The following is a 23,439-nucleotide window of genomic DNA, read 5'->3' as shown; positions in this document are numbered from 1 at the left end:
TTCAGCGAAGATTAAAAACACTCTTGACCTTTAGCGAAGATTAAAAACACTCTTGATCTTGCGAGTTCGCGCAACAGAATCCGGGGGTACATAAGCAAGATCTTTCTGTGCGCCCAACCAACAACAGGGTAACAAACGTCAAAGGAGATAAAAATTAATTCAAATGCTTTTTACAAAAAAATTCTTATGTTTCGTTTGAATATTTTTTTGGAAAGTTAATCCCTACTAGGAAGACTAAAACTTTTTCTCCCACTCAAATTTTTTCCTGATAACAATGCAGAATGGCGCCGTAGATTAGTGGTTATAGCTCTCGTACTCTGTGCGGGAGACCGGGGTTCGATTCCTCTTGACGGCGATTCAACATGGGCGAGTGAATGTTACCATAGCCCCGGGTTAACCCAAGCCATGTGAGGGAAATTGGGAAGATGGCACACTGTGTGGGCCGTTGGATGTTGCCGGGAGTTGTCTAGTAGAGCGCGGGCTCTAATTGGGTCTGCGTAGCTCAAAATGAGCATTAAATACTCTAGGACTCTCCATCTACGCCATGGCCCCTCCTGGAAATAATAGACAGGGTATATCCCTCGATATTTGTGAGGCTAGCCATGTAAAATATGCACATCTATCTATCTAAGTGAGCGCGAAAGCAACAAGACAATTTTACAAAAGAGCGTTGTATCTTTCAGTGATATCAATAAAACAATGTACGGCATGTCGAAACGATCTATCATTTTCGTTCACAACATCGTTATAAATTTGTTCAATATTACAGATTTCATTAAACTCTCTGTTTCGATTAGCTAAAAACTGTGGATGGTCTTTTAAAGGATCGTCACCGAATTGGTTAGGCTCAGAAATCCGTCCTTGATATGTTTGGTTGTATATTTGCATAGCTGTTGCGGTGTCTGGGACATTACTCTGCTGCACTGGAGGATATCGAGTTGTCATCTCTTTAATATTCAATGGAACTCCTCTACCTGAAACAAAATTTAAAGGTGCAAAGAAGCTGAATAGTTGTTGTTAACAGGATGCCAGGACTTGTATAATCTACCTACCAGGTATTGGGTGACAGTTCCAGGCTCTTACCAATGTTTGCAGCCCAAAGTTTGCAACTTTGCAGGTGACAAAAGAAACGCAGAACTTATGAATATTGTTATCCATGTCTATAATCAATGAATTGTCCATGTCGACTAGTATTGATTTGATTGGATAATTAACTCGACCATTAACTTCAACCCAAAATCTTTCAATTGGTAGATTCTAGAAAATATATGAAACTTATGAAAAGTTAACCTGTGCAGAAGATGATAGTCGTATTTTTCGTATTTTTTTGTGATGAAAGAACGAAATGTTTTTAAAATATATTGGAAATAATAAAGTAATTTACCCTTTTCGATTCTGTTTGTTGATAAGGTAAACTTAATTGGTCACCACGAATATTTGCCAGATACTCCTGCATCCCCAGCATGAGAAAAAATTCTCTCCCGTGGTCCACCCGAACTTAGTCAAACATGCAATATGTGGTCAATACCTTTCTAAATAAAAACAAATAATTGGAATTTGCTGCGCATTTTTACGTGCGTAGCTATATCTAAATTAGAATCAAGCGAAATTGATTGCGCATGTTCTAACCTGTATATATGCGAATATATCACGGGGTTGCTTTTGACTAGCATTGTAACAGCAGCAACAACAAAGCGACTGTGACCGTCCAATGCTACGACATGCGTTGTACCGTACATTACTAATTTTTCGTTTTGGTCTATATGAAGTTTGTGACCAAAATAGTCAGCCCTGTAAGGGATAGGATTAACAGACCTTGCGGTATCTGTTTGACGTCTTGCGTGATATGCTGGCGAAACAGTTGACAGGGCCTTTCCAATTCTTTTTTGACTGACATTGAAACCGTGTTTTTGCTTAATGTAACCAGTCATCATTTTGCGACCGTATGTAGGACCAACCTAAATAAGCAATAACTTGTACAGTTTCACATCATGCACTCATACGCTAAGCACAGGTGAATTTGCTTACCTCTTTAACAGCTGAAGCCACGATGTTCTCTATTTTTTGTTGGTTTATACGTAGGCGGATGTCATGTTTCGAACAGCAACGTTTAACCGAACGTTCAGAAAATCCACGAACACCAGGATTTGTCGCTTTCAAAAACTCGCTAATTTCCTTGAAGTTTTTATGTTGTTTAGCCACATTTACAATGTAATCTCGGTCAATGTTATCCATTATTTTGGCGCGTTAAGACATCTGAGGGCTAAGCGCGCGTAAAAACCTTGAGTAAACGATTGCATCAATCAGAACAGAAATCAATTGTTCGCCCTTAAGATTCAGTTTGATTGGCCACCCGAGGAAAGATGTTGAAAGTCCGGGACAGTTGCGCAAACCTGACAGGGGGTCAAGTATAAATTGTTCTGTGACCTCTTTCCAAAGGTCCTGCATCATAGCCGGGTGTTTGTGTTCATGATATTTCACAATATGACAAAGGTTACAGGTGGCCAGCTTCTTTTTGTGAAGATGAAAAAAATTGTTTGACCCAGCAAAAATTGAAATTGCGAAATTATAATTTGAATTCTGTTTTTTTGATCTTTTGCACGTAATTTAAATTTTGAATTTTGAATTTTGAAATTTTAAACTGAATTTTGAATTTTGATTTTCAAATCGAATTGAAAATCAAAATTATTCACAAATTTTGATTTTTGATTTTCAATTTAATTGAAAATCAAATGGCCCTAAGGGTACACGCATTGAAGTAACTCCCCTCCAGCATTTTTGTTTTTATTAAAAAATACTTCATTGTGTTACTTTTATTCAGCTCTACAATTTCCTACATATTTTTTTTAAGAAAAATATTCCTTCAAAAGTTATGAAAGATTTTGTTCTAAAACACTACGAAAAGCAACAAATTTACCTCTTTTCATAAATCATTTGGTGATAACTCGATAATTATTTTTTATAATTTTTTTTATAATTATTTTTAATTTTCGGAATCAAAAGAGCAAGACCGTGTGACCATACATGTAACGGATTTAAAAGACATAGTTTTGCCAGATTTAGACAAAATGGAGGGGAGTTATCAACTCTGCAGTGTATTATTGATCGAATTTATTGTTTTGATAAAAAAAGTTTTAAAAATTTGTGGCGTTGGAAATTTATTTGATGAATAATTAATGATTCAAAATATTCTCAGTATAAAAACAAAGCATAGCAAGTTTAAAAATAATAAAGTAAAAGATGAATTAAGTCGTACAATAAAAATGAAATGATAGAAAAATAAATGTTAACAGGACAGCATGGTAATGATGAATCTTGTTTTCAACATCTGATTAAACCTTCCCATATTACTTAAATTTTGGCAGTAATTTTGCAGTATGAAAAATACTGAACCTTAAAACTTGATTGCGAATGCTTTTAATTATATTTCTAGTATTTAAGAAGTCATTAATATTTATGCAGAGCATGGATGTCTTAGTAAAATTTAAAATTCCTGACTCACATTCGAGACAAGATCAAAGAGAATGTTACGAAAAAATACATTTTCCGTTTTTTATCCCACCAAAATAATACTCTAACTACATTTTCTTTTGCAACTTGTAGGAAACTTAGCATGGAAATTATATTTACGAAAAATTTTTGAATAATTTACTTAAAGGGTCTACCGTATCCTTAACGAAAAGGTTGACTGCTTGTTTAGGAACTAATTTTTCCACTTCTAAACGTGATAGATAAAATTTTCAATAAGTCAAGACCATAGGTCAGCAGAAATTATCTGTGATCTAGATGTATAACTTTACAAGAACTTTGCACTGAAACTGTATTCCGTAGAATAAATTAATTATTAACGACGTTGTAATTTAAAGGGGGATTGCTGAAACTGATTAGACGAAAGATAAAAGTATTATAGCACTAAAATTGTATTACAGTGAAAAAATAACTTAATTATCTAACTAATTATGTGAAAAAAATTTTCCGAATTTTGAAAGTGTTATTGTCACCTTAAAATCTTAACGTTGATATTTAGACACTACCCACGAAAGCTCTTACAGATACGACCAAAGGAATGTGCAAAGGTAAAATATGAGTTATGTTCTTCAAGTCTGTGTAAATTACTCAGCTAGGATGCATATTAATTAAAATTTCTTTTCCTTTTGTACGGACAGTTGCATAGCAATTCTCGTCAGAATTAAAAAATAAACATCGCAAAGGCAGTATATTTTCCTTCTGATTTTTACATCATGTCTTTGTCCTTCAAATTTCTCAAACTGCGGAATAAATGATCGCGAATTATAAACCGAAATATTATTGTCCTTGTATTTCTTGCCTGAAGTGAATTTTAAACTGCGTGTAAAGAAAGAATTGCGAAGGAACTAGAAATAAATAAAATTAAAAAACAAAATCTTGTGAATCTTCGTCTCTGTTTAAAAACTCCACAAATTTTCCAGAATTGGCAAATACAAGGCAATTTCTCAATTATTAATCCTGCATTGTTTTTGGGGCGATATTTTCTTTCTCATTTGTTTATTTCGTTAAGACAGTGTAAAGAGCATCTACTTTTTTTACTATTCTTGAAGCAGAAATTATCTAAATTACAATACCCGCATACGTCTTTGTGTCTGTTTAAGATTGTTCCGCAAGTAGCGGAACACACCAAATGCGGTATATAAAGGGTGGGCGAAGCCGGAACGCCGACTATCATTGTAGAATACAACAAAATGTTTTCTAAGAGCAGAATTTTAAATATTTAGCCAGATTGTTTAAACTTATTGCAAAGAGTTGTAAGTTAGACGAAGAAAAATATATGTATTTATTTGTTCCATTCTCAATTTCGACTTCTAATAGCCTTGGTCTGCTTGTGTGAGACTTCAAAGGTTCATACGCTTGAAATATATAAAAATGCATAATAATATGCTATAGCTGCTTTAAGATTATCTAGTTTGTAGCTTCTAGATTATTTTTTAAATTCGAAATTAAAACTTACAGTGAAATTTAAAATAAAAAAGAAAGATAAGAATGGAAAAATTTAAAACATACTCAAAAAACATGAACACAAACACAAATTAAATGGAGTAGAATAAAATGACATTACTACATGTGCACTTTAATAGATAATCAAAAAACTTAAAGGCAATTAAAATTGCGCTGTATTGATTCACCATAAATAATATATTACCTAACAACTTATGTCAACATGCTAACTCTATGTTTCTACAATAAACCTAATGTTGAAATTAAAAAACTTACATAAGTCTATCTATGCTTGCAGCTACCACGCGTATTCATGCAAAATAGAATTTGAACAAATATCCTCCCTCTTTATACATACTCGTTCTTTATTCAATCATCTAATCCATTTTTAATTAGTCTTTAAGATATTAATAAGAAACACTACACTAAACTTTTGTATAGCAAAACCTCTTCCATGAGAAACTATCAATAACTATCAATACCTTTAAGGTAGAAGGTTTGTTTTACGTTAATGATCACTTAGAAAAATTGATGTTTGATGAACTCAGAACTTTCTCAAATTCTGGAGGTTTGTATTTCTCTTTTTTAATTGTACTTTACCATGCACATACCCTAGCAGGAATACAAAGTTACTGTGACTTAGTTGTTGGATAGGTTGTTGTACTTTGTGAGATTTTGTCAAAATGCAACAGCTCATTTCCATTATGATTATTTGATAATACGTTTACCTTAATAACTATCAACAGTGTCCACTTCAATATAAAAATAAAGAATGAATTATTAGTAGTGTGAAAATATTTCTTAGGGGAATGGATTTTATTGAAATGTAATGTCTGCTTTGGAGCACGTGCAAACGAGTATGGAACATTTAAAATACAACACGACGCAGTAATGACTGACATAAAATTGGTGCATGTTGGTGGACCTGGTTTAAGGTGCGCAGAAAATACACCACCAACAAAGTGGGGATGTGATCACTCACCTCCTTTTAATGAAGGAAATGTTGCAAGTGTACTTACAGATGATCAAAACAACCTACTTTACCCATCTATGAAGTATCATAAAAAGCTCGGATTCTTTACTGTACCAGGGTACAACGCCAACTCTCCCTACCTCATCTTTAATGCAACAAGTCACACTGTTTACAAAGGACAAGAGCTGAGATTACATTATGGTGAAACACGGTTTGGTGGATACCTCTCTAATAACAGTGGTGAATCATGTGCAGATGTTTATGCGAAATTGTGTGACGAATAATTTTTTTGTGTAGTCTGTACTAAATAGAAAAATAACGTTCTTGCTTGGTGGAGAACTATTGGTTTTACGTTTGTTTAGATACTTATTGGTTGTAGATTCACACAAAATTTAAAGAAGTTAGTTAGAAGAGAAATCCCTTTTAAATCCATGTATATTAGTTACAATATTACGGCTGGCAATGTTTAATGAGACATTCGGAATTATCCAGTCCAACTTTAACGACGCTCAGTCGAGTCTCAATGTCTTAAACCGCTTAGTAAAAGAAGCGGGAAAGTTTTCTTCAGTCCCAGCAGCAGTTATTTTGTTGTTTTATGTTTGTGATTTTTTTATTTATTTAGTAGTACATATTTCTACTTGATATAAAATGTATAATAGTTGCACGAGGTTATAAAATATATTTAGCAGTTTTTTAGTGACTCTAGAAATTCTTTTTTTTAACTTTTAAATTCATTTGTGGAGTATTTAACTGTTACTTTTAACTGTTTCCATTTAACACTCTGAAAATTATAAACAGTGTTAAATTTTAAAAACAGTAAAATTTTAAAAGTCGTATTTTTTGGTTCTTTACGTTTACCCATTTCCAGCACTATTTTTCTTATAGAATTGTTCCTCTGGCTGGAGACTCTTGTTTTTACAACTCTTTGCAGCTTGATATGTTCTTATCATGCTCTACTGCTAAGGAGTAACTTCAAAGTTTATCTAAAGTAACGCTTTAAATTTGTCATTATTCACTGGTCAATGTCCACAGAAAAATAAGACGGTCGCCCTATAATGCGAACATTATGTAAAGTACAGTCAGGACACTTTGGACGTTGTTCACATGGCCGACACTTCTGCAAATTTAAACTATTGCAGTCCACTGCCTACAGAAGACTAACCAGGTACCATTATTTATTTTCTGAGATAGATGAAAAAGGCTATTCAAACAAACGTTATGTCCAAAGTTTAGATTCAGAGGCTTATTATTATACGGCAAATTTCAGTCTCGTGTACTCTTAGTTTGGTAAAACATGTGTGCCGTGTTGTTATGAAACAAGCGTGCATGCGTTTATCAATCTTCTATACTTAATTTCACGTGGACACTGCCGTTTGCAACGGGACTGAAATTTTGACCCGATTAGTATTATATATTCACCAGAAATGTTTCCGGGTTACTATGGTCAGAAACTTTCGCAGGCAGAAAGTATTGCGAGGTCATAAAAACGCAAAATTTTGGCATCAATTTTAATTTCAGACGGATTTTGATTAAAAAACCTTCGCGAAAATCAACAATCGCTTGATATGCCAAGGAAAATATTTTCCGAATGGTAACATTTTTCTTTGTTTTTCTTTTATTATTATAGTCGATTAGGCCCGTGGAAACATCCACTTAGGCAGAAAAACAATTGAAATTAGTAATTAAAAATCTGTATCTAAAACTGTTTTGGATTGTCATCTTAATTAGCATAGAGTTATCAATAAATCCACATTCACACGTACGTAAATCTTTACTTTTGAGGGCTCACGGAATAAGCTGGTTTTAATTCATTCGTTCACGTTGCGTATAATGTTTTCGTACATGTGACATGTTTAACGGAAAGTAGGTAAACCCTTACGGAGTGCTTACGTAGATTTTTTAAGGAACAGAAACTTATGTTCTTAAATTGTACGTAAAGACTGATCTCCATTTGATTTAATAGTTCCCGGATGGACATGTCCGTAAAGAGAAAGTTTACAGCATCATTCGGAATTTTTTTATGGATTGGACGGAATTCCAAAAGTTAAAAGCTTTTAACTTTTTCAGAATTTCCTCAAAAAATAATATTTCCCAGCCAAAAAAAAGGCGAGAAATATAAGTTTTTTAGCTGGTTGCATAATGTAAACCAGATCTTGACCCTTCAGATCCATTTTATTTGTGAATTTACTTGACTTGTAAAGTATAAGTGCTGACAAAATAATAAACTAGTTAGCTAGCTAGTCTCTGTATATCCCAACAAAATTAACTTTATCTAATTACCCGTTAGCCCATTTTTTGATAAATAATGCTTCTTAAACGATTCCGTTACCATAAAATCTACTTTCAGGGTGAAAAAATAATAACTTGTTTTGAAATAAAACTTTCTGAAGTCAAGAGTTGAAAAACATAAACAACCAAGGTCCTTCTTTCTGATCATGTCCAAGTGAAAAATGAGAACTCGATCAAGTGGCTTTTACTTGTCGCAAAAATTGTAACAGCGAGACAAGCTAATTCATTATTTATAGTAACCCATATGCTGGTTATGATATGACGTAGTAGCAGAAAATTAAAACATTCCATAAAAACGAGGTTGGTCTAGATATTTATGGCAACTTTTATATTGAATAGCTAGCTAGCCTAGCTATAGCCATCAAACATCTTGTTTCTTACTCCTTTATAAAATTTACATCTTTTACTTTAATATCTAATACATTTATCTAGTTTACTGAAACCTCATATAACGCATGTTATTATTATCTCCCCAAAAACCCAGATTTTCATCCTGGGCAGATATTTTCAGTACAGGAGCTCTCAATAGATCACACTTACCCAGTTTGGTAAAACATGTGTGCCGTGTTGTTATGAAACAAGCGTGCATGCGTTTATCAATCTTCTATACTTAATTTCACGTGGACACTGCCGTTTGCAACGGGACTGAAATTTTGACCCGATTAGTATTATATATTCACCAGAAATGTTTCCGGGTTACTATGGTCAGAAACTTTCGCAGGCAGAAAGTATTGCGAGGTCATAAAAACGCAAAATTTTGGCATCAATTTTAATTTCAGACGGATTTTGATTAAAAAACCTTCGCGAAAATCAACAATCGCTTGATATGCCAAGGAAAATATTTTCCGAATGGTAACATTTTTCTTTGTTTTTCTTTTATTATTATAGTCGATTAGGCCCGTGGAAACATCCACTTAGGCAGAAAAACAATTGAAATTAGTAATTAAAAATCTGTATCTAAAACTGTTTTGGATTGTCATCTTAATTAGCATAGAGTTATCAATAAATCCACATTCACACGTACGTAAATCTTTACTTTTGAGGGCTCACGGAATAAGCTGGTTTTAATTCATTCGTTCACGTTGCGTATAATGTTTTCGTACATGTGACATGTTTAACGGAAAGTAGGTAAACCCTTACGGAGTGCTTACGTAGATTTTTTAAGGAACAGAAACTTATGTTCTTAAATTGTACGTAAAGACTGATCTCCATTTGATTTAATAGTTCCCGGATGGACATGTCCGTAAAGAGAAAGTTTACAGCATCATTCGGAATTTTTTTATGGATTGGACGGAATTCCAAAAGTTAAAAGCTTTTAACTTTTTCAGAATTTCCTCAAAAAATAATATTTCCCAGCCAAAAAAAAGGCGAGAAATATAAGTTTTTTAGCTGGTTGCATAATGTAAACCAGATCTTGACCCTTCAGATCCATTTTATTTGTGAATTTACTTGACTTGTAAAGTATAAGTGCTGACAAAATAATAAACTAGTTAGCTAGCTAGTCTCTGTATATCCCAACAAAATTAACTTTATCTAATTACCCGTTAGCCCATTTTTTGATAAATAATGCTTCTTAAACGATTCCGTTACCATAAAATCTACTTTCAGGGTGAAAAAATAATAACTTGTTTTGAAATAAAACTTTCTGAAGTCAAGAGTTGAAAAACATAAACAACCAAGGTCCTTCTTTCTGATCATGTCCAAGTGAAAAATGAGAACTCGATCAAGTGGCTTTTACTTGTCGCAAAAATTGTAACAGCGAGACAAGCTAATTCATTATTTATAGTAACCCATATGCTGGTTATGATATGACGTAGTAGCAGAAAATTAAAACATTCCATAAAAACGAGGTTGGTCTAGATATTTATGGCAACTTTTATATTGAATAGCTAGCTAGCCTAGCTATAGCCATCAAACATCTTGTTTCTTACTCCTTTATAAAATTTACATCTTTTACTTTAATATCTAATACATTTATCTAGTTTACTGAAACCTCATATAACGCATGTTATTATTATCTCCCAAAAACCCAGATTTTCATCCTGGGCAGATATTTTCAGTACAGGAGCTCTCAATAGATCACACTTACCCATAAGGAACAATATTTTCTTGACGGAAATCGACATGTATGTACCTGTTATATCACTTTAACCCTATTCGGTCCGGGGGGGGGCGGATTCCGCCCCCCCTGACGGTTTTTTTTTAATAACTCCTGATTACTTTGTTATATGGCTATGATATTTACTGAGTTTCAACATTTATCTATTAGACACCTGCATGCTAATTTTTTAGGTCCCATATCTTTCGGAGGCTTTGATATTGGCCATTACTCAAAACTACCCCTAAAAATCTCTATGAAATCCTTATAATGGGAAAAATATAATAACTCCTGTTAGGATTTTCCTTAGAACTTGAAACTTGCAACACAACTTTGTTTCATCAAGAAGAATCATTTTGAATAATTTTAACACGTGACTAATCCGAATTCCCGATTTTGTCGGATTTTACCCGAAAATCGGAAAAAAACGGATTTTCGGGCAATTTTTGGCAATTTTTTATCCGATCCATGTAAAAACCGGAAGATATGTTAAATAACTTTTATTTAGCTTTCAGAAACTTCAAACAGAATGTAAAAATTCGCTCTAGAACAAAAGTAATTATATTTTAAGCAGATAGTGGCATTTTTAACAATTTTCAAGCTTCTGATGACGTCACAGAAAACGTGCTGTTGCAAGCAAATTTTTTTTGGCGCCATTTTGTTCCTTTTATGACGTACTATAAGTGTGCCAAGTTTGATTCAATTTGAACAACCCTATGAAAAGTTATTGAGGGGGGGCGGAATCCGCCCCCCCCCGCCGGTCAAAGTATGTTCGAAAAACCCCGGACCGAATAGGGTTAAGCTTGGTCTGCCCCTGGGACTGTAAGGGCAAGCATAGTCATAAGAAAAAAAGACCATTGACAATTGTTTTATGTTTTTGTCGCGTTTTCAAAACTCAGGTCACCCTATTTATCACATCATGAATATCGGTAACAATAGTACGGCACAAAGACGCCAGATCTTTTTTTCTTATGACTATGGAACAAATGGCCAACCTAGGTCCCCCCCCCCCAAATGGCCCTCATATTCTCCATGGAGAACAAGATAGAGGATATGAGACAAAACAATTAAATTTATTACCAACAAAAAAGGAGGGAACTTACTGAAATTTGCAGGGATTTCACCAAGTCAGCTACACTTCAAATATTCCCTTGTTACTTCTGCATAATTATAAGTTATTTTTCTAGCGGCTAAAACTCGTTTGCTTTGTATTTTGATCCTTTAAAATCAGTTTTTAAACATTTCTTGTGGCATATGCAGAAAATAAGTTAAGTCAGATAAATATGAGGGTTATTTTTGGAAAATTGTGGCAAAATAAAATAAAAAAAAGTTTGGGACTTTTATTAGGCGTTCCGCTGGGCTTTCGCATGTGGGTTGATCCAGTGTCTCGACAAAAATTTTCAACGGAGCATATCGGAAAATAAACATTATCTTGTATGTACTGTAGATGGTATTTTTACTGAAAAGTTTTAGCTTATTTTATCTTGTTGTTTTTATTTATTCTCTACGCAATAAAGTTAGTTAAACATAAAATTCATCAAAGATATTTTGCGGACAGGTTGGTATTTCCTTTAGTTTTAAAAACATTAACTTATCCTAATAAAAAAATCAAGCTAAAGTACAGATATTTCCTTTTTTTTAAAAAATTTATGTCTCATGAATTCGTTTTCGAACTTGACATAATCCCGATAACTCGGAGCTTCCAATACCCAAAAATAAATACTTGGCTTTTCTTGAAGCGTCACAAATATTGCAACAACACTAACCTTTAAACATGAACAAGAAGCCCTGGGGGCTCTAAGAATTTCCGCTCGCTACCAAAACATTTGATGACAACCTGCTAATTCGTTGTGTTATCGTGCCAAACATTCGACGAGTTTTGGTGCATGAATCTCTGAAGATAAAGCACACAAGTGACATATCTTACAACAAACGCAAACAAAACGAAACGTGTCATAATAAACTTACATTTTGAAAAAAATTGCTAACAAAAAATACAGCCTATCATTCATCATGGTTGATCTTGCGATTGAAACGTTTATGAACAAAATTTTGATGTGACCATCATGTTCAGCATACTTTTTTTATTAACTGTGCCAATCTTTGTTGAAAATAAAGTAGTTTTAACTTTTGGACAAAATTTGGCCTAAAATGACATTTAGGTGACAAAAAATCAAACTTTTGTATCACCATCATTTTCAGCATACTTTATTTGTTAACTGTGCCAAATTTGACCGAAAATAAAGTAGTTTTAATTTTTCGACAAATTTTGGCCTGAAATGACATTTAGGTGACAAAAAATCAAACTTTTGTATCACCATCATTTTCAGCATACTTTATTTGTTAACTTTGCCAATTTTTGTGAAAATGAAGTAGTTTTAATTCTTGGACCAATTTTGGCCTATAACGTCATTTAGATGACTTCCCAGTACCTAGGGAGTTTGGGTACGAAGTTTAAATCTGACGTTGCAATTGACCATTTGGGAAAGGGTTAGTTAGTCAGTCATACCAATACTATCCTCCTCTCAGAGGAACGTGAAATCCCAGGGTCGATTTTTTCTCAAAAAATACTCCGAAAGAAAAAAATGACGGTTTTAAAGAATTTCCTAGAAATTCAATAATGAATCAGATTTGTTAACACAAATTTGTTGCTTAATGTCATCAAGTAATATTTCATTTTTTAACATCGAATGAACTGTGTAAATTCCATTTTTTTGTCAGTTTGATGAAACGCGATGATACATAGATTTATGCTGTTCGGTGTAGCAATACCACAGCTTTAAACATTTTCGACCTTCCACCGTAATTTTCAAAAGTTCTGCAACTTTCTCTCAAGGCATTGGAGCGTTTTTTACCAGGTTCGTTACAAAAGTGTACCAAAAGCTTCATTCAGTTACCTTGGTGCTTTATAACATACAATCAGCCCACTGTGCCGCTTTGATCTCACCTAAAACACTGTCTGCACGTAAAATGTTTGCAAAACATTAGTAAACCAATAGTCCATTTTTCTTGAAAGATCTTGAAGTGAATTTTTTTGCCATAGCGACCGTGAATTATTCTAATGATAATTATTTCTACACCTTCAACCGCAGCAAAAATACGACAAGAGATAGAGACATTGCACAAATTAGAACAACGCCTGTCACAAGGGTAAAATACCAGTGAGATTCAGATAGACGACTGCAGAGCGTGAAATAAGTCAGGCAAGGTAATCTTAACTCAATAACAGGAATCCTCTTACTATTCAAACCAGATAAGTCATCATACGTCCTGATTAAGCTTATTACACAACCTCTTTATATGACGCCATCATAATTAATTCATCGAGCTTTCCCTTCAAGGTATCTAAGTGGTCTTGATTATAGAAGAAATCCTCTACTTGGTCAAGAAAGCTATTTGTATTTACTTTGCACTTTGCAATAAGATGGCTTAGTACACATAGTTTAAGCTACTCAGCCCGCTGTAGCTAGCATGGCCCGAGCTTTCGTAAATCGTGTCTTGCGCACTATGGGCCCAATTTACTGACCGCGGGAAGTGTTATAAAACGCGTTTAAGGTCTTACTCTGATCATAAAAAAATATAGTGACTTAAAAATGGCCCCGTCACTTATGACGTTATTTGTATATATAGTTGTAATAGATATATGTCTAAACCGCAGAAAAACCGCGGGAATTAGAAATTTTGGAATATGACAGCTTTTTATGATAAGAGTGAAACGCAAGACGCGCTTTTATTATACTTCCCGCGGTCAGTTAATACAGCCTATATTACGCAACACTCGATTTATAGAAGCGCGGAAAAATCACGTTTTGGCAATTTCGCAGTACATGAAACGCCGGAAACAACATTTTTCTGCTTCTTCCAACTTTTTTAAAATAGCAAACCTAAACACATCACCAACTAAGGCCGCAATGACGATGTCATTAATTACCACACGAACCTTTTGGGTTCGATCATTAAGTCAAATTGCTAAAAAACAATAAAAATAGCGTGGCACACTACCACCTATTTTGAAAACTTTTATGTTTTCTCATATTTTGGATTAAAGATGATACAAAAATCACCGACTAATCGCGTGTTATAGATAGACTCGAGGTTCTTGATTGCTTGTATCGGCAACAATAACCCCCGATTTGCCATATAAACACTAGTTTTAAGCGACTTGTTCAAAAACAACAACAAAAATTCTTGGGAATTATTGGAATTATGGGACTTTCCATAAATAAGAACAAAATGAAGTTGAATTCTGAAGTTGCGTTTTTACCATTTACTAAGAGCCAATTAATTAAACTTCTTGATGACATGTTCAGTTTTTTGTGTGTACCAAATACCATAGATTCAGTTTTTCCTTTACTGACATTCATAATAAATTTAATTCCAGCAAAATCATTTTGGACACTGGAAAGATCTTCATTCAGCATTTGATCAAGGGCAGCAATATAAAACTGTATCATCAGCGAACTGAACAATGTGTGAATTCGGGACGTGATCTTCAAAATTGTTGAAATATAATAAGAACAGTATAGGCTCCAATATTGACCCCTGGGGTACTCCACAGATTATATGACTTAATTCCGATTTAACACCATCGATCTTGCAAAATTGTTTTCTATTAAATAAATAGTCCTTAAACCAACCTAGAGCGATGCCTTTAATGCCTTAACAAGATCTCAATTTCTCCAACAAGATTGCGTGACTAAGAGTATCGAAAGCCTTTAACAAATCGACAAATAAAGCACCCACGAGGTTACCTTTGTCGATAGACTTCCGAATGCTGTCAGTAAGAAGTATGGTCGCATGGTCGGTGGATCTGTGTTTTCTGTAATTATATTAGTTTTTTGAGAAAAGTTATTCTTTTTCAAGAAAATCGATTAGTTGATGATGGACAGCACGCTTTAAATTCTTTGAAGAGACTGAAAGTAGGGATATCGGTCTGTAATTCGATTTTAGAGATGTATCACCTTTCTTGTAAAGCCGCACGATTTTCGCCAACTTTCAGTCACTGGGAATCGAATTGGTTCTGAGTGATAAATTAATGATGAATGACAGGGGTGCAGAGATTTCAGAAGCAGCATCTTTTAACAAATTCGGAGGTATACGATCAGCACTGGTTGCTTTGTTTCGTTTCAACGTAGCAAGTCGTTTTTCAACAAACAATTTGCTAACTTACCCGAAGGTAAAAACATTTGGCGTCCTTTGATTGTTTTTCTTGGGTTTTTCCATCGTAAGTGTTGTATAGGGAAAGCAAGATCTTGAGCTTTAGCGCGCATGATGAAAAGTATTGACAATACGAGTTTGCTATATTATAAAGACTCTTTATCAATGGACAATGATTGAGTGTTTTTAGAGTTTTTGCTGGTAAGAATGATGGTCTCGATAGTTTGACAAAATTTTAGCGTTTTTTTTATATATTCGATTAAAATATCTTTTTGATACCGATTTTTGGCTATTCGAATTTTGTTGTTACCGTGATTTTTTCAAGTTTTATACTCAGCGAAATCAGTTTCGGATTTACCTTTACAAGCTTTACGCAATGCTTCATCTTGCTTGTTCATGAGTTCCTTGAATTTAGTTGATACCCATTAACACGCTTTACCTTAAATTTTTTTATGGATAATGGGAGCACGCTTGTCCAAAATATTCACAAATACTTCCTTAAAATACTTCCAAGCATTATATACAGATGACATTTCATAGATAATTGACTAGTGATGTGTTTTCAAATCATTTTTGAATTCATCGGGATTATAGCGACTATAATTACGAAATGTGATTTGACGCAGTGGAAATTTCTGATGTTTTATCTTTCTCACGCAACCCACGCATTCATGATCATTAAGGCTCGGAGATAAAACATCAACATGTGCGATTGTCGATTCATTGTTTGTGAAAAATGTCAATTGAATTGCTTTCTATTGTACTGCTTTCATTTGAAACTCTTGTGGGCTTATTAACAATTTGTTTGAATGATTGAACACTGAAATTTTGCTTTAAGCATTGATGGTTGTCTCTTTTAAGATTTTTAATGTCTCCCAGCAGGATTGTTTCCATTGATTGGTCATTAACGACTTTCAACATTTCAGCGAGATCGCAAGCAAAATTTGGATTTGAGTGAACAGATGAATCAGGGGGTCGATATATTGAACATATGATTAAATTTCTCCCTTTCAACACTAACTCAATGTAAATACATTTTATATTAGGTTTTTCCAAATCAAGTATTTTTTTTTGATGTATGTCTGAAATATATATCGCAACACCTCCACCACTTCCATTTTTTCTTGGTTTTGAGACGAAACTTTACCCCCGGACTTAGAAAGGATTATCCGAGAATGCAGAAGTTGTGCGTGTTTTAGCGAGTGTCAATATGTAGATATGTTTCGACAATAAAATCTCAATATTTGCAGTATTATTGAATAATCCCCGTTCTGATGTAAAATGTTCAATCCCTTAACACCACAAGATGAATAAAGGTTACCAAAAAACGGCGCTGGACATGGCTCAATATCTCCACAGAGTAGCAGCAAGCTACAGTTGAAAACATTTGACACATAAAAAAAACTGCTGAATTCTTAGGGACATATTTTATAACCTTGTGCAATTATTATACATTTTATATCTACTACAAATATGTACTACCAAATAAATAAAAATAATCACAAACATAATACAGCAAAATAACTACCTCTGAGACCAAAGAAAAATTTTCCGCTTCTTTGACTGCGCGGTTAAATGGGACATCGAAATTAACATAAGACATTGAGATTCGGCTAAGCGTCGTTAAAGTTCGGCTGGATAATTCCGCATGTGTTATGAAACATTGGCAGCTGTTGTTACTAATTTTTATTGATAATATTTTTATAATAATAAGATTGTAACTAAAATACTTGGTTTTAAAAGTTTTAACTAACTTCTTTCAATCTCGTGTGTATCTACATAGAAATTTAATAATGTAATGTTTATCGTGTAAAGTCTTAAAATAACACAGTTTTCCTTCATTTTAAGGTTTAAGAAAAAAATTTATCGCATTTCTTGATTTAATTCAAACTGAAGAGGATTGCATCATTCACAAAAAAATTATTCGTCACACAATTTCGCATAAATATCTGCACATGATTCACCACTGTTATTAAAGGGGTATCCATCAGACGCCCAAGCTTCACCATAATGCAATCTAAGCTCCTGTCCTTTGTAAACAGTGTGACTTGTTGCATCAAAGATGAGATAGGGTGAGTTGGCGTTGTAGCCTGGTACAGTAAAGAATCCACGACCGGCATAATCATCCATAGATGGATAAAGTAGGTTGTTTTGATCATCTGTAATGACAGCCGCAACATTTCCATCAATATAATCGCTATTGTGCTCACAACCCCACTTTGTTAGTGGCATGTTTTCTTCGCACGTTAGACCAGGTCCACCAACATGTACCAATTTTATGTCTGTCAATACTGTGTCATGTTGTACTTTAAATGTTCCAAACTTGTTTGCACGTGCTCCAAAGCAGACATTGCGTTTCAATAAAATCCAATCACCTAAAAATATTTTCATACTAATAATGATTCATTCTTTATTTTTATTTTTTTAAATGACTATAACATATTGATCCTCAACTGTCATTCTATTTTATATTATTTAATTTGTGTTCGTCTTCTTCTTCTTTATGTATATTTTAACTTGTTCCATTTTTAAGAGAATAAGAGACTGCTTAGAGAATTAAAAAAATAATCTTGAAGCTAAAAATTGAATTCGCCAAATACTGCTATAATATAATACCCTCATGCATTTCTATATATTTCACGCGCATAGGCCTTCTAAAGTTTCAAACAAGCAGACTAAGGCTCTCAGCAGTTGAAAAAGAGAGAGGAACAAAAAATTGGTTGTATTTCGTCCGACCTCTTTGTAGTACGTATATACAGTCCGAATAAATAGTTATAATCCATTCTATAAAATGTTTTAGAATTTAAAAATGTAAAACCTTCTAAGGGGCTGTTTATATGGCGAGATCTCGCCATGTTTCCAAAAAACCTTATAAAAAAATGCTTGTGTTTATATGAGAAGCGACCCAGCCTGCTTTGCCGATATCTCGGTTGTTTTTACCGAGATATCGGCAAAACAGGCTGGGTCGAGGCGGGATAGAATTTTCCATATGAACACATCAGCCCGGATGACCGTGCTGAGTCTTTTATTTTGTGCATGATCAAATTATTTTATTTGTAGAAAGCATTTTTTTTTCTGTACTGAAATGCTAAATATAAACTTTTATTAGCATTTCCGTACAGAATATTATTAGCTTAACATTATCATCAAGTTTTATCGTTTGAAGTGATCGTTGCTTTGGTAAAATAAGCATTATTTGTTAGCATAATTGATTACATCTTTTTGACCAATCCCTGTAATTTAAATTAACTTTAGAATGCGATTTGAAGTATATATAAACAAACTTTCGTGACTTTTTTCAGCCTGCTAAACCAGGCCAGCTCGCCTCATATGAACGTAAATAAAATATCAGCTCGCCTAACATTAACAGTCCCTAACACAATATTAATGATTTCTTATGACTGTAATAAAAAATATTGCTTGAGATTAAAGTATAAATCCAGTATGCAAGGTCTCAACCACCAAGGTGATAGTTATCGGTATGGACTGAATGAAATGTGGGAGACATAATTGGTAGATATATTTTTCTCTATTGTTTTAAGCAGAATTTTCACATCTCATTCACAAATTAAATTCCCGCAACGGTTTAAAAATAATTTCTTGCGAACTTTCGCGAACTTTCAAACGGCAGCCCGAAAAGTGTGTTTGATAATTTTTTACGTCTTCCCAATTGATTATCTTAGGACAAAATAACACTATCCCATAGGAAAATCCTCTAACTTTCAGAACATATTTATCTTTTATTTCGCTTTTTAGGAAATATAGACATTATTCTCTACTCGGGTAATAGGTGTTTCGTGTATCCTTATCTTAAATATTTCCAAGCAGCAAATATCGACAAAAATATATGCCAGACGATGGACATCAGCATTTGATATTGCGGTCGGTTATCATTTGAGGCATGATTTTTAATTGTCCTGTAAGAGAGTAGGGTTGAATTAAGAAAATTAAAAGTAAAGCACCAAATTGATGAGTTAGTAAAATCAAAACCACTGGAGAAGCGCGATGGCTTGTGACAAACATACCGATTAATGAAACCTCTAAAATAAAGATCTTAAAAGAAACGATTCCAGTGTATAAATGTATAAATGTTCCGGTGTATAAATGTATGAGGCCAAAAAATTATCTTTGAAATGTAACCAGATAAGCGACAGCGTTATAAAACCGATAAGGGAGTAGTACATTGTCCATAAAGCATTTAATTGTCAAATAGTGTTAATTTTCGTTAGGAGGACACTTGACTTAATCAACTTGGCGTGTATTTCCAGTCTAATAGTTTTTTCGTAGTTCTTACCCTCACATTTGAAGCCTGTCTCATCACATGTATCCACACATTTCCCACATTTGCATGGTTTTCTTTCTTCACAAACTGGGCCGACCTAAATAAAAAAAATAAACTGGCATACCTCAGACATTTCTTTACATTACTTAGTTACTGATTAGATAAACTTAAATCAAACAGAATCTTTAAAGACATGTTTAAATCTCTTTTTAATAAAAACGTCTTTTAAAGGATTTATTTTAAAAACTTCATAAGTCGTCTAAAATAGGTTAATGCCATTTTAAATATGTAAATATGTCTTATTGAAACCTTGTTTTATAGACATCTACAGTGCGTTTTTCGCTCACCTAATTTTTAAACGTTTAAGACGGTTTATTCTTGTTCCTTCACCAACATAAACATTTAGGAAGTACAGATTTTTCTCTTTCACACATTTGTTAGAATGTTAGTTTGGTTCCGTATGTGATCATTTTATTTTTGGTCTACCTTATAACATATGTATTGTTTATACCATGCAAAGCTATAAATTTTTCGAATAAGCTTTTCTAATGCTGCGAAATCTAAGCTTTCCTCTTTATTACCATAATTCATCCACCATCCAACAACCGTCCATGACAGGTATATTATATAGCAGAGCAACGTGCATAAATTTTTTTCTAATAATTATAAATTACTAGCAGTCATATGAGCAACGTATGCGAAGACCTTTTCGCCTCTATTAATCGTAAAAACAAAATGCTCTGGGAACGAGGTTTGTTTTTGAAATGGGAGGTTCACGCACTAAAAATTCAATTGAACCGCTTACAGTTATAAAACTTTAACAAGTGAATACTTACGTGCTTTTTATTTTTATTATCATTAAAGTTTAATCAAGGACTGACGTAAGAATTTCTCGTAAGTGTTTATACAGAATGGGTCTGCCTACTTTTAGGTTCAGTAAACATAAAAATTTTTATTTTTATCTCTCCTTAAATGAAATAAATATATTCTCATTGAAGTTTCTATGGAATTTTACACGTCGTTTAACGACCATCCTGACGTATGCAAGTTGTTTCTTTCAAAAACAACTTATAAGAAAATTGAGGCTGAGAATTGCTAAAACATAATAAAAATAATAATAATAAAAACTATGTCAAGTTTAAAGTTTTTAATGATTTTCACAAAAAGCAAAACAAACATGGAAAAATATTTTTCAAGTCAGGATTTTTTACAAGAGTTGAAATTTTGCTAAACGTGTATAAACCTAGATTCCAGATCGCAAATCTATGAACAGTTGTAGCCTGATCAATTGGTTGCACATGCATACAACCTCGTTCCCAGGGCAATTTTTCGCTTTTTTGATATCCAAGACGGCGCGAAGAAACTTCTTCTCGCCGTCCGAGATCGTCAAAAAGGGAAAAATGGGCCTGGGGACGAGGTTGACATGCATACAATTTAATATATTGGATATATTTATACATATTTATTGGATTTATTGTATTTATTTGGTACTTGAGATTGCACCCAATAGAGTTAATGTTGGGGGATGTAGGTGATAACCGACAAATACTAAAAGTTTTAAATATCATTTTGCCTTTGAAAGGAACAAGTAAATATCAGGTATATATAAAATTAAAACAATTTTTTGCAGAGCTCCGTGGTGTCCATGGACAATATTATTATCAAACACATTATTTCATCCACATGAACAAATAAGGCCTTAAAAAACATTCTAAACTACTCACGTTCGTTGCATTCTCATTGGTTTCATAGTGTGTCCATCCATTTTCCTTTTGTAAGTTACTTCCAGTGTCAGTTCTAGTGGAATGGTGTATTCGGCATTGTGAGTGATGAAACATGTAGCTGAATGATTTGCATTTTGGATATTGCATGCATATGATCAAGCATCTATTCAGCTCGACGTTTCTAACCAAAGAATATGTCGTATTTATCAGTAGAAAATTGTTGAATACAACATCAAAGACAGCATAAAACTTGTTGCATTCAGACAATCGTAGTATCTCTCCTTTGCTAATACATACAATACATATCAACAGTGTTAAAAATAAGAGCGCCATTTTTGATGCCATTGCACTTCGTAGGTTCGTACTCAATATGAAGAATATCTTTTCACAATGAAAACTATATTTAATACAGAGACTATTTTCGAAAAAGAGTAATCAAAAATTAAAATTTTTGGCTGACCGCAATTAACTGTTCATGTTTCTTATTACTTGTTGCGTCAGGCCCGATGTTAGTAAGCAGTTTCGATACAAGAATTTCTTCTGTAAAAGTCGTTTTTCGCATACACATACAGTTTTGTTTACATATGTTACTCTGGTAACGTATATCAACTAACGTAAATCATTTTGCAATATGGCAGCAGCGTTATTAAGCATCATCTTGTAGCTCTTCACCGTCGTTAAAAATGCAAAATGTTGAAAAAAATTAAATGAAAAAAAAAAAAAAAATTAGCCTGGATTAGAATTACGAATTGGGATAGACGAATCTCTGATGCGTTTTTTTTATCAAATCTCATTCCTGAAAATACTTCGGATGTTTTAAATTGATTTCTCTTGTGAGAGTTGCTATTTTGTTTTGTTCCTAGGGTCTGGGACCGAGCAACAATACTGACGCACCTGTACTCACAAACAAAAAAGTGTAGGCGTATTGTCAAAGGGTATAAACGGAATGCTATTTTGCTATCATATTTATTATTTCTTCAATGCGTCATTCCTAGTTTTAAATGCTGTTACTCCTCATACCATGGATATTTAGCAACACCAACGATAAGATAACAAGGTTATATTGCAATCTACCAAACTGAATGACACTCAAACAATTCAGGGGATAGCGTTATTGACCTCACGTTCAGAATACTGACGTACAAGCAAAAAAAATGTGAAAGCGAGCTCTTTGACAGCATGTCGAGTACATGTTGTAACAAAATGTCAAAAAATATTTTTCGGGTTGACTCTAAGAATCACTTTATGAATTATTTACGACTCAAAATATCGATTTCTTGAAAAATCACGAAGCTTAAACAAAAAAGTGCGATTCGAGACAGAATGATGGCTTCAGCGTAATTTATTTTTAATAATTTTTTGAAAAATTCTCCCACCCCCAAAATAATAGTTTGCGTATCGTATTAAAGTCTAAACTCATCCTCATGTCTTTTCAGGAAAACGTAACAAGCCCTCCTGGGTACGAGGTTGATTAAAACTATAACAATCTGGAAAAACAAATGAAATAGTTGTAAAAACTTAGTCAAAATGTTTTATCAAGAAACATATACAACTTGTATAATTTCCATATTCATCTCATGGTTTAGAGGGAAATTATGCTCTTTCTGTTTTTAAAAATTCGCCATTGTGATTTTAACCAATATCTAACAAATCATAAACAAAGAGTCCAAGTTATTGAAAAAGTTGTTAAATGTACACCCTACCCTAGCTAATGGTAAGCCCATCCCCTCCCACCCCCGCGCTTAAATTCATTCTATGTCGTACATATTTTGAGCTTTTCAATTTCGTGCATTTGTAGCACAAAGTAGTGAATCTCTTTAAATCAGTCATTGCTTCGTGCATTGCGCAGAAACACTTGCATGAGCAGGAAAAAAAAGGCTAAAATTATTTGAATAATGAATTATCTTTTTTTCATTCACAGAATTTAATATTGCATGTTGCAAAT

At 33.6% G+C, this 23,439-nt stretch overlaps 3 protein-coding genes across 3 annotated transcripts; 1 reads left to right on the top strand and 2 right to left on the bottom strand.

The window, feature by feature from the left end:
* Positions 1–647: 647 nt before the first annotated feature.
* Positions 648–2,449, bottom strand: LOC130657233 (uncharacterized). Its single transcript, XM_057460207.1, has 3 exons — positions 1,385–2,449; positions 1,053–1,257; positions 648–974 (listed from the first exon to the last, which is right to left on the bottom strand). The coding sequence occupies exons 1-3, from the start codon at positions 1,463–1,465 to the stop codon at positions 658–660; spliced, it is 603 nt and encodes a 200-aa protein (XP_057316190.1). The 5' UTR covers positions 1,466–2,449; the 3' UTR covers positions 648–657.
* A 2,804-nt stretch (positions 2,450–5,253) lies between these two features.
* On the top strand, positions 5,254–7,236 carry LOC130657348 (uncharacterized). Its single transcript, XM_057460327.1, has 2 exons — positions 5,254–5,539; positions 5,777–7,236. Exons 1-2 carry the CDS (start codon positions 5,503–5,505, stop codon positions 6,226–6,228), a joined length of 489 nt encoding a protein of 162 aa, XP_057316310.1. The 5' UTR covers positions 5,254–5,502; the 3' UTR covers positions 6,229–7,236.
* Positions 7,237–17,158: 9,922 nt separating this feature from the next.
* Positions 17,159–22,412, bottom strand: LOC130657578 (uncharacterized). The gene is made up of 3 exons (XM_057460566.1): positions 21,495–22,412; positions 19,783–19,867; positions 17,159–17,863 (listed from the first exon to the last, which is right to left on the bottom strand). The coding sequence occupies exons 1-3, from the start codon at positions 21,837–21,839 to the stop codon at positions 17,409–17,411; spliced, it is 885 nt and encodes a 294-aa protein (XP_057316549.1). The 5' UTR covers positions 21,840–22,412; the 3' UTR covers positions 17,159–17,408.
* Positions 22,413–23,439: the final 1,027 nt, after the last annotated feature.

This window comes from Hydractinia symbiolongicarpus, chromosome 9 (assembly GCF_029227915.1).
Source record: "Hydractinia symbiolongicarpus strain clone_291-10 chromosome 9, HSymV2.1, whole genome shotgun sequence".
Taxonomy (NCBI): domain Eukaryota; kingdom Metazoa; phylum Cnidaria; class Hydrozoa; order Anthoathecata; family Hydractiniidae; genus Hydractinia; species Hydractinia symbiolongicarpus.
Note: the sequence above shows the minus strand (reverse complement) of the source record. Positions and strands in the feature narration are given on the sequence as shown.

What these genes read in the sequence shown, in the direction of transcription:
- LOC130657348 (XM_057460327.1), top strand. Translation starts at nt 5,503, where the DNA reads ATGTTTGATGAACTCAGAACTTTCTCAAATTCTGGAG. An exon ending in AACTTTCTCAAATTCTGGAG is followed by an intron (nt 5,540 to 5,776) that starts GTTTGTATTTCT and finishes AATATTTCTTAG; the next exon opens with GGGAATGGATTTTATTGAAA.
- LOC130657578 (XM_057460566.1), bottom strand. Translation starts at nt 21,839, where the DNA reads ATGGCATCAAAAATGGCGCTCTTATTTTTAACACTGTTGATATGTATT. An exon ending in CCAATGAGAATGCAACGAAC is followed by an intron (nt 19,868 to 21,494) that starts GTGAGTAGTTTA and finishes TTTTTTATTTAG; the next exon opens with GTCGGCCCAGTTTGTGAAGA. An exon ending in GACAGGCTTCAAATGTGAGG is followed by an intron (nt 17,864 to 19,782) that starts GTAAGAACTACG and finishes AAATATTTTTAG; the next exon opens with GTGATTGGATTTTATTGAAA.
- LOC130657233 (XM_057460207.1), bottom strand. Translation starts at nt 1,465, where the DNA reads ATGCTGGGGATGCAGGAGTATCTGGCAAATATTCGTGGTGACCAATTA. An exon ending in AACAAACAGAATCGAAAAGG is followed by an intron (nt 1,258 to 1,384) that starts GTAAATTACTTT and finishes TATATTTTCTAG; the next exon opens with AATCTACCAATTGAAAGATT. An exon ending in GAACTGTCACCCAATACCTG is followed by an intron (nt 975 to 1,052) that starts GTAGGTAGATTA and finishes ATTTTGTTTCAG; the next exon opens with GTAGAGGAGTTCCATTGAAT.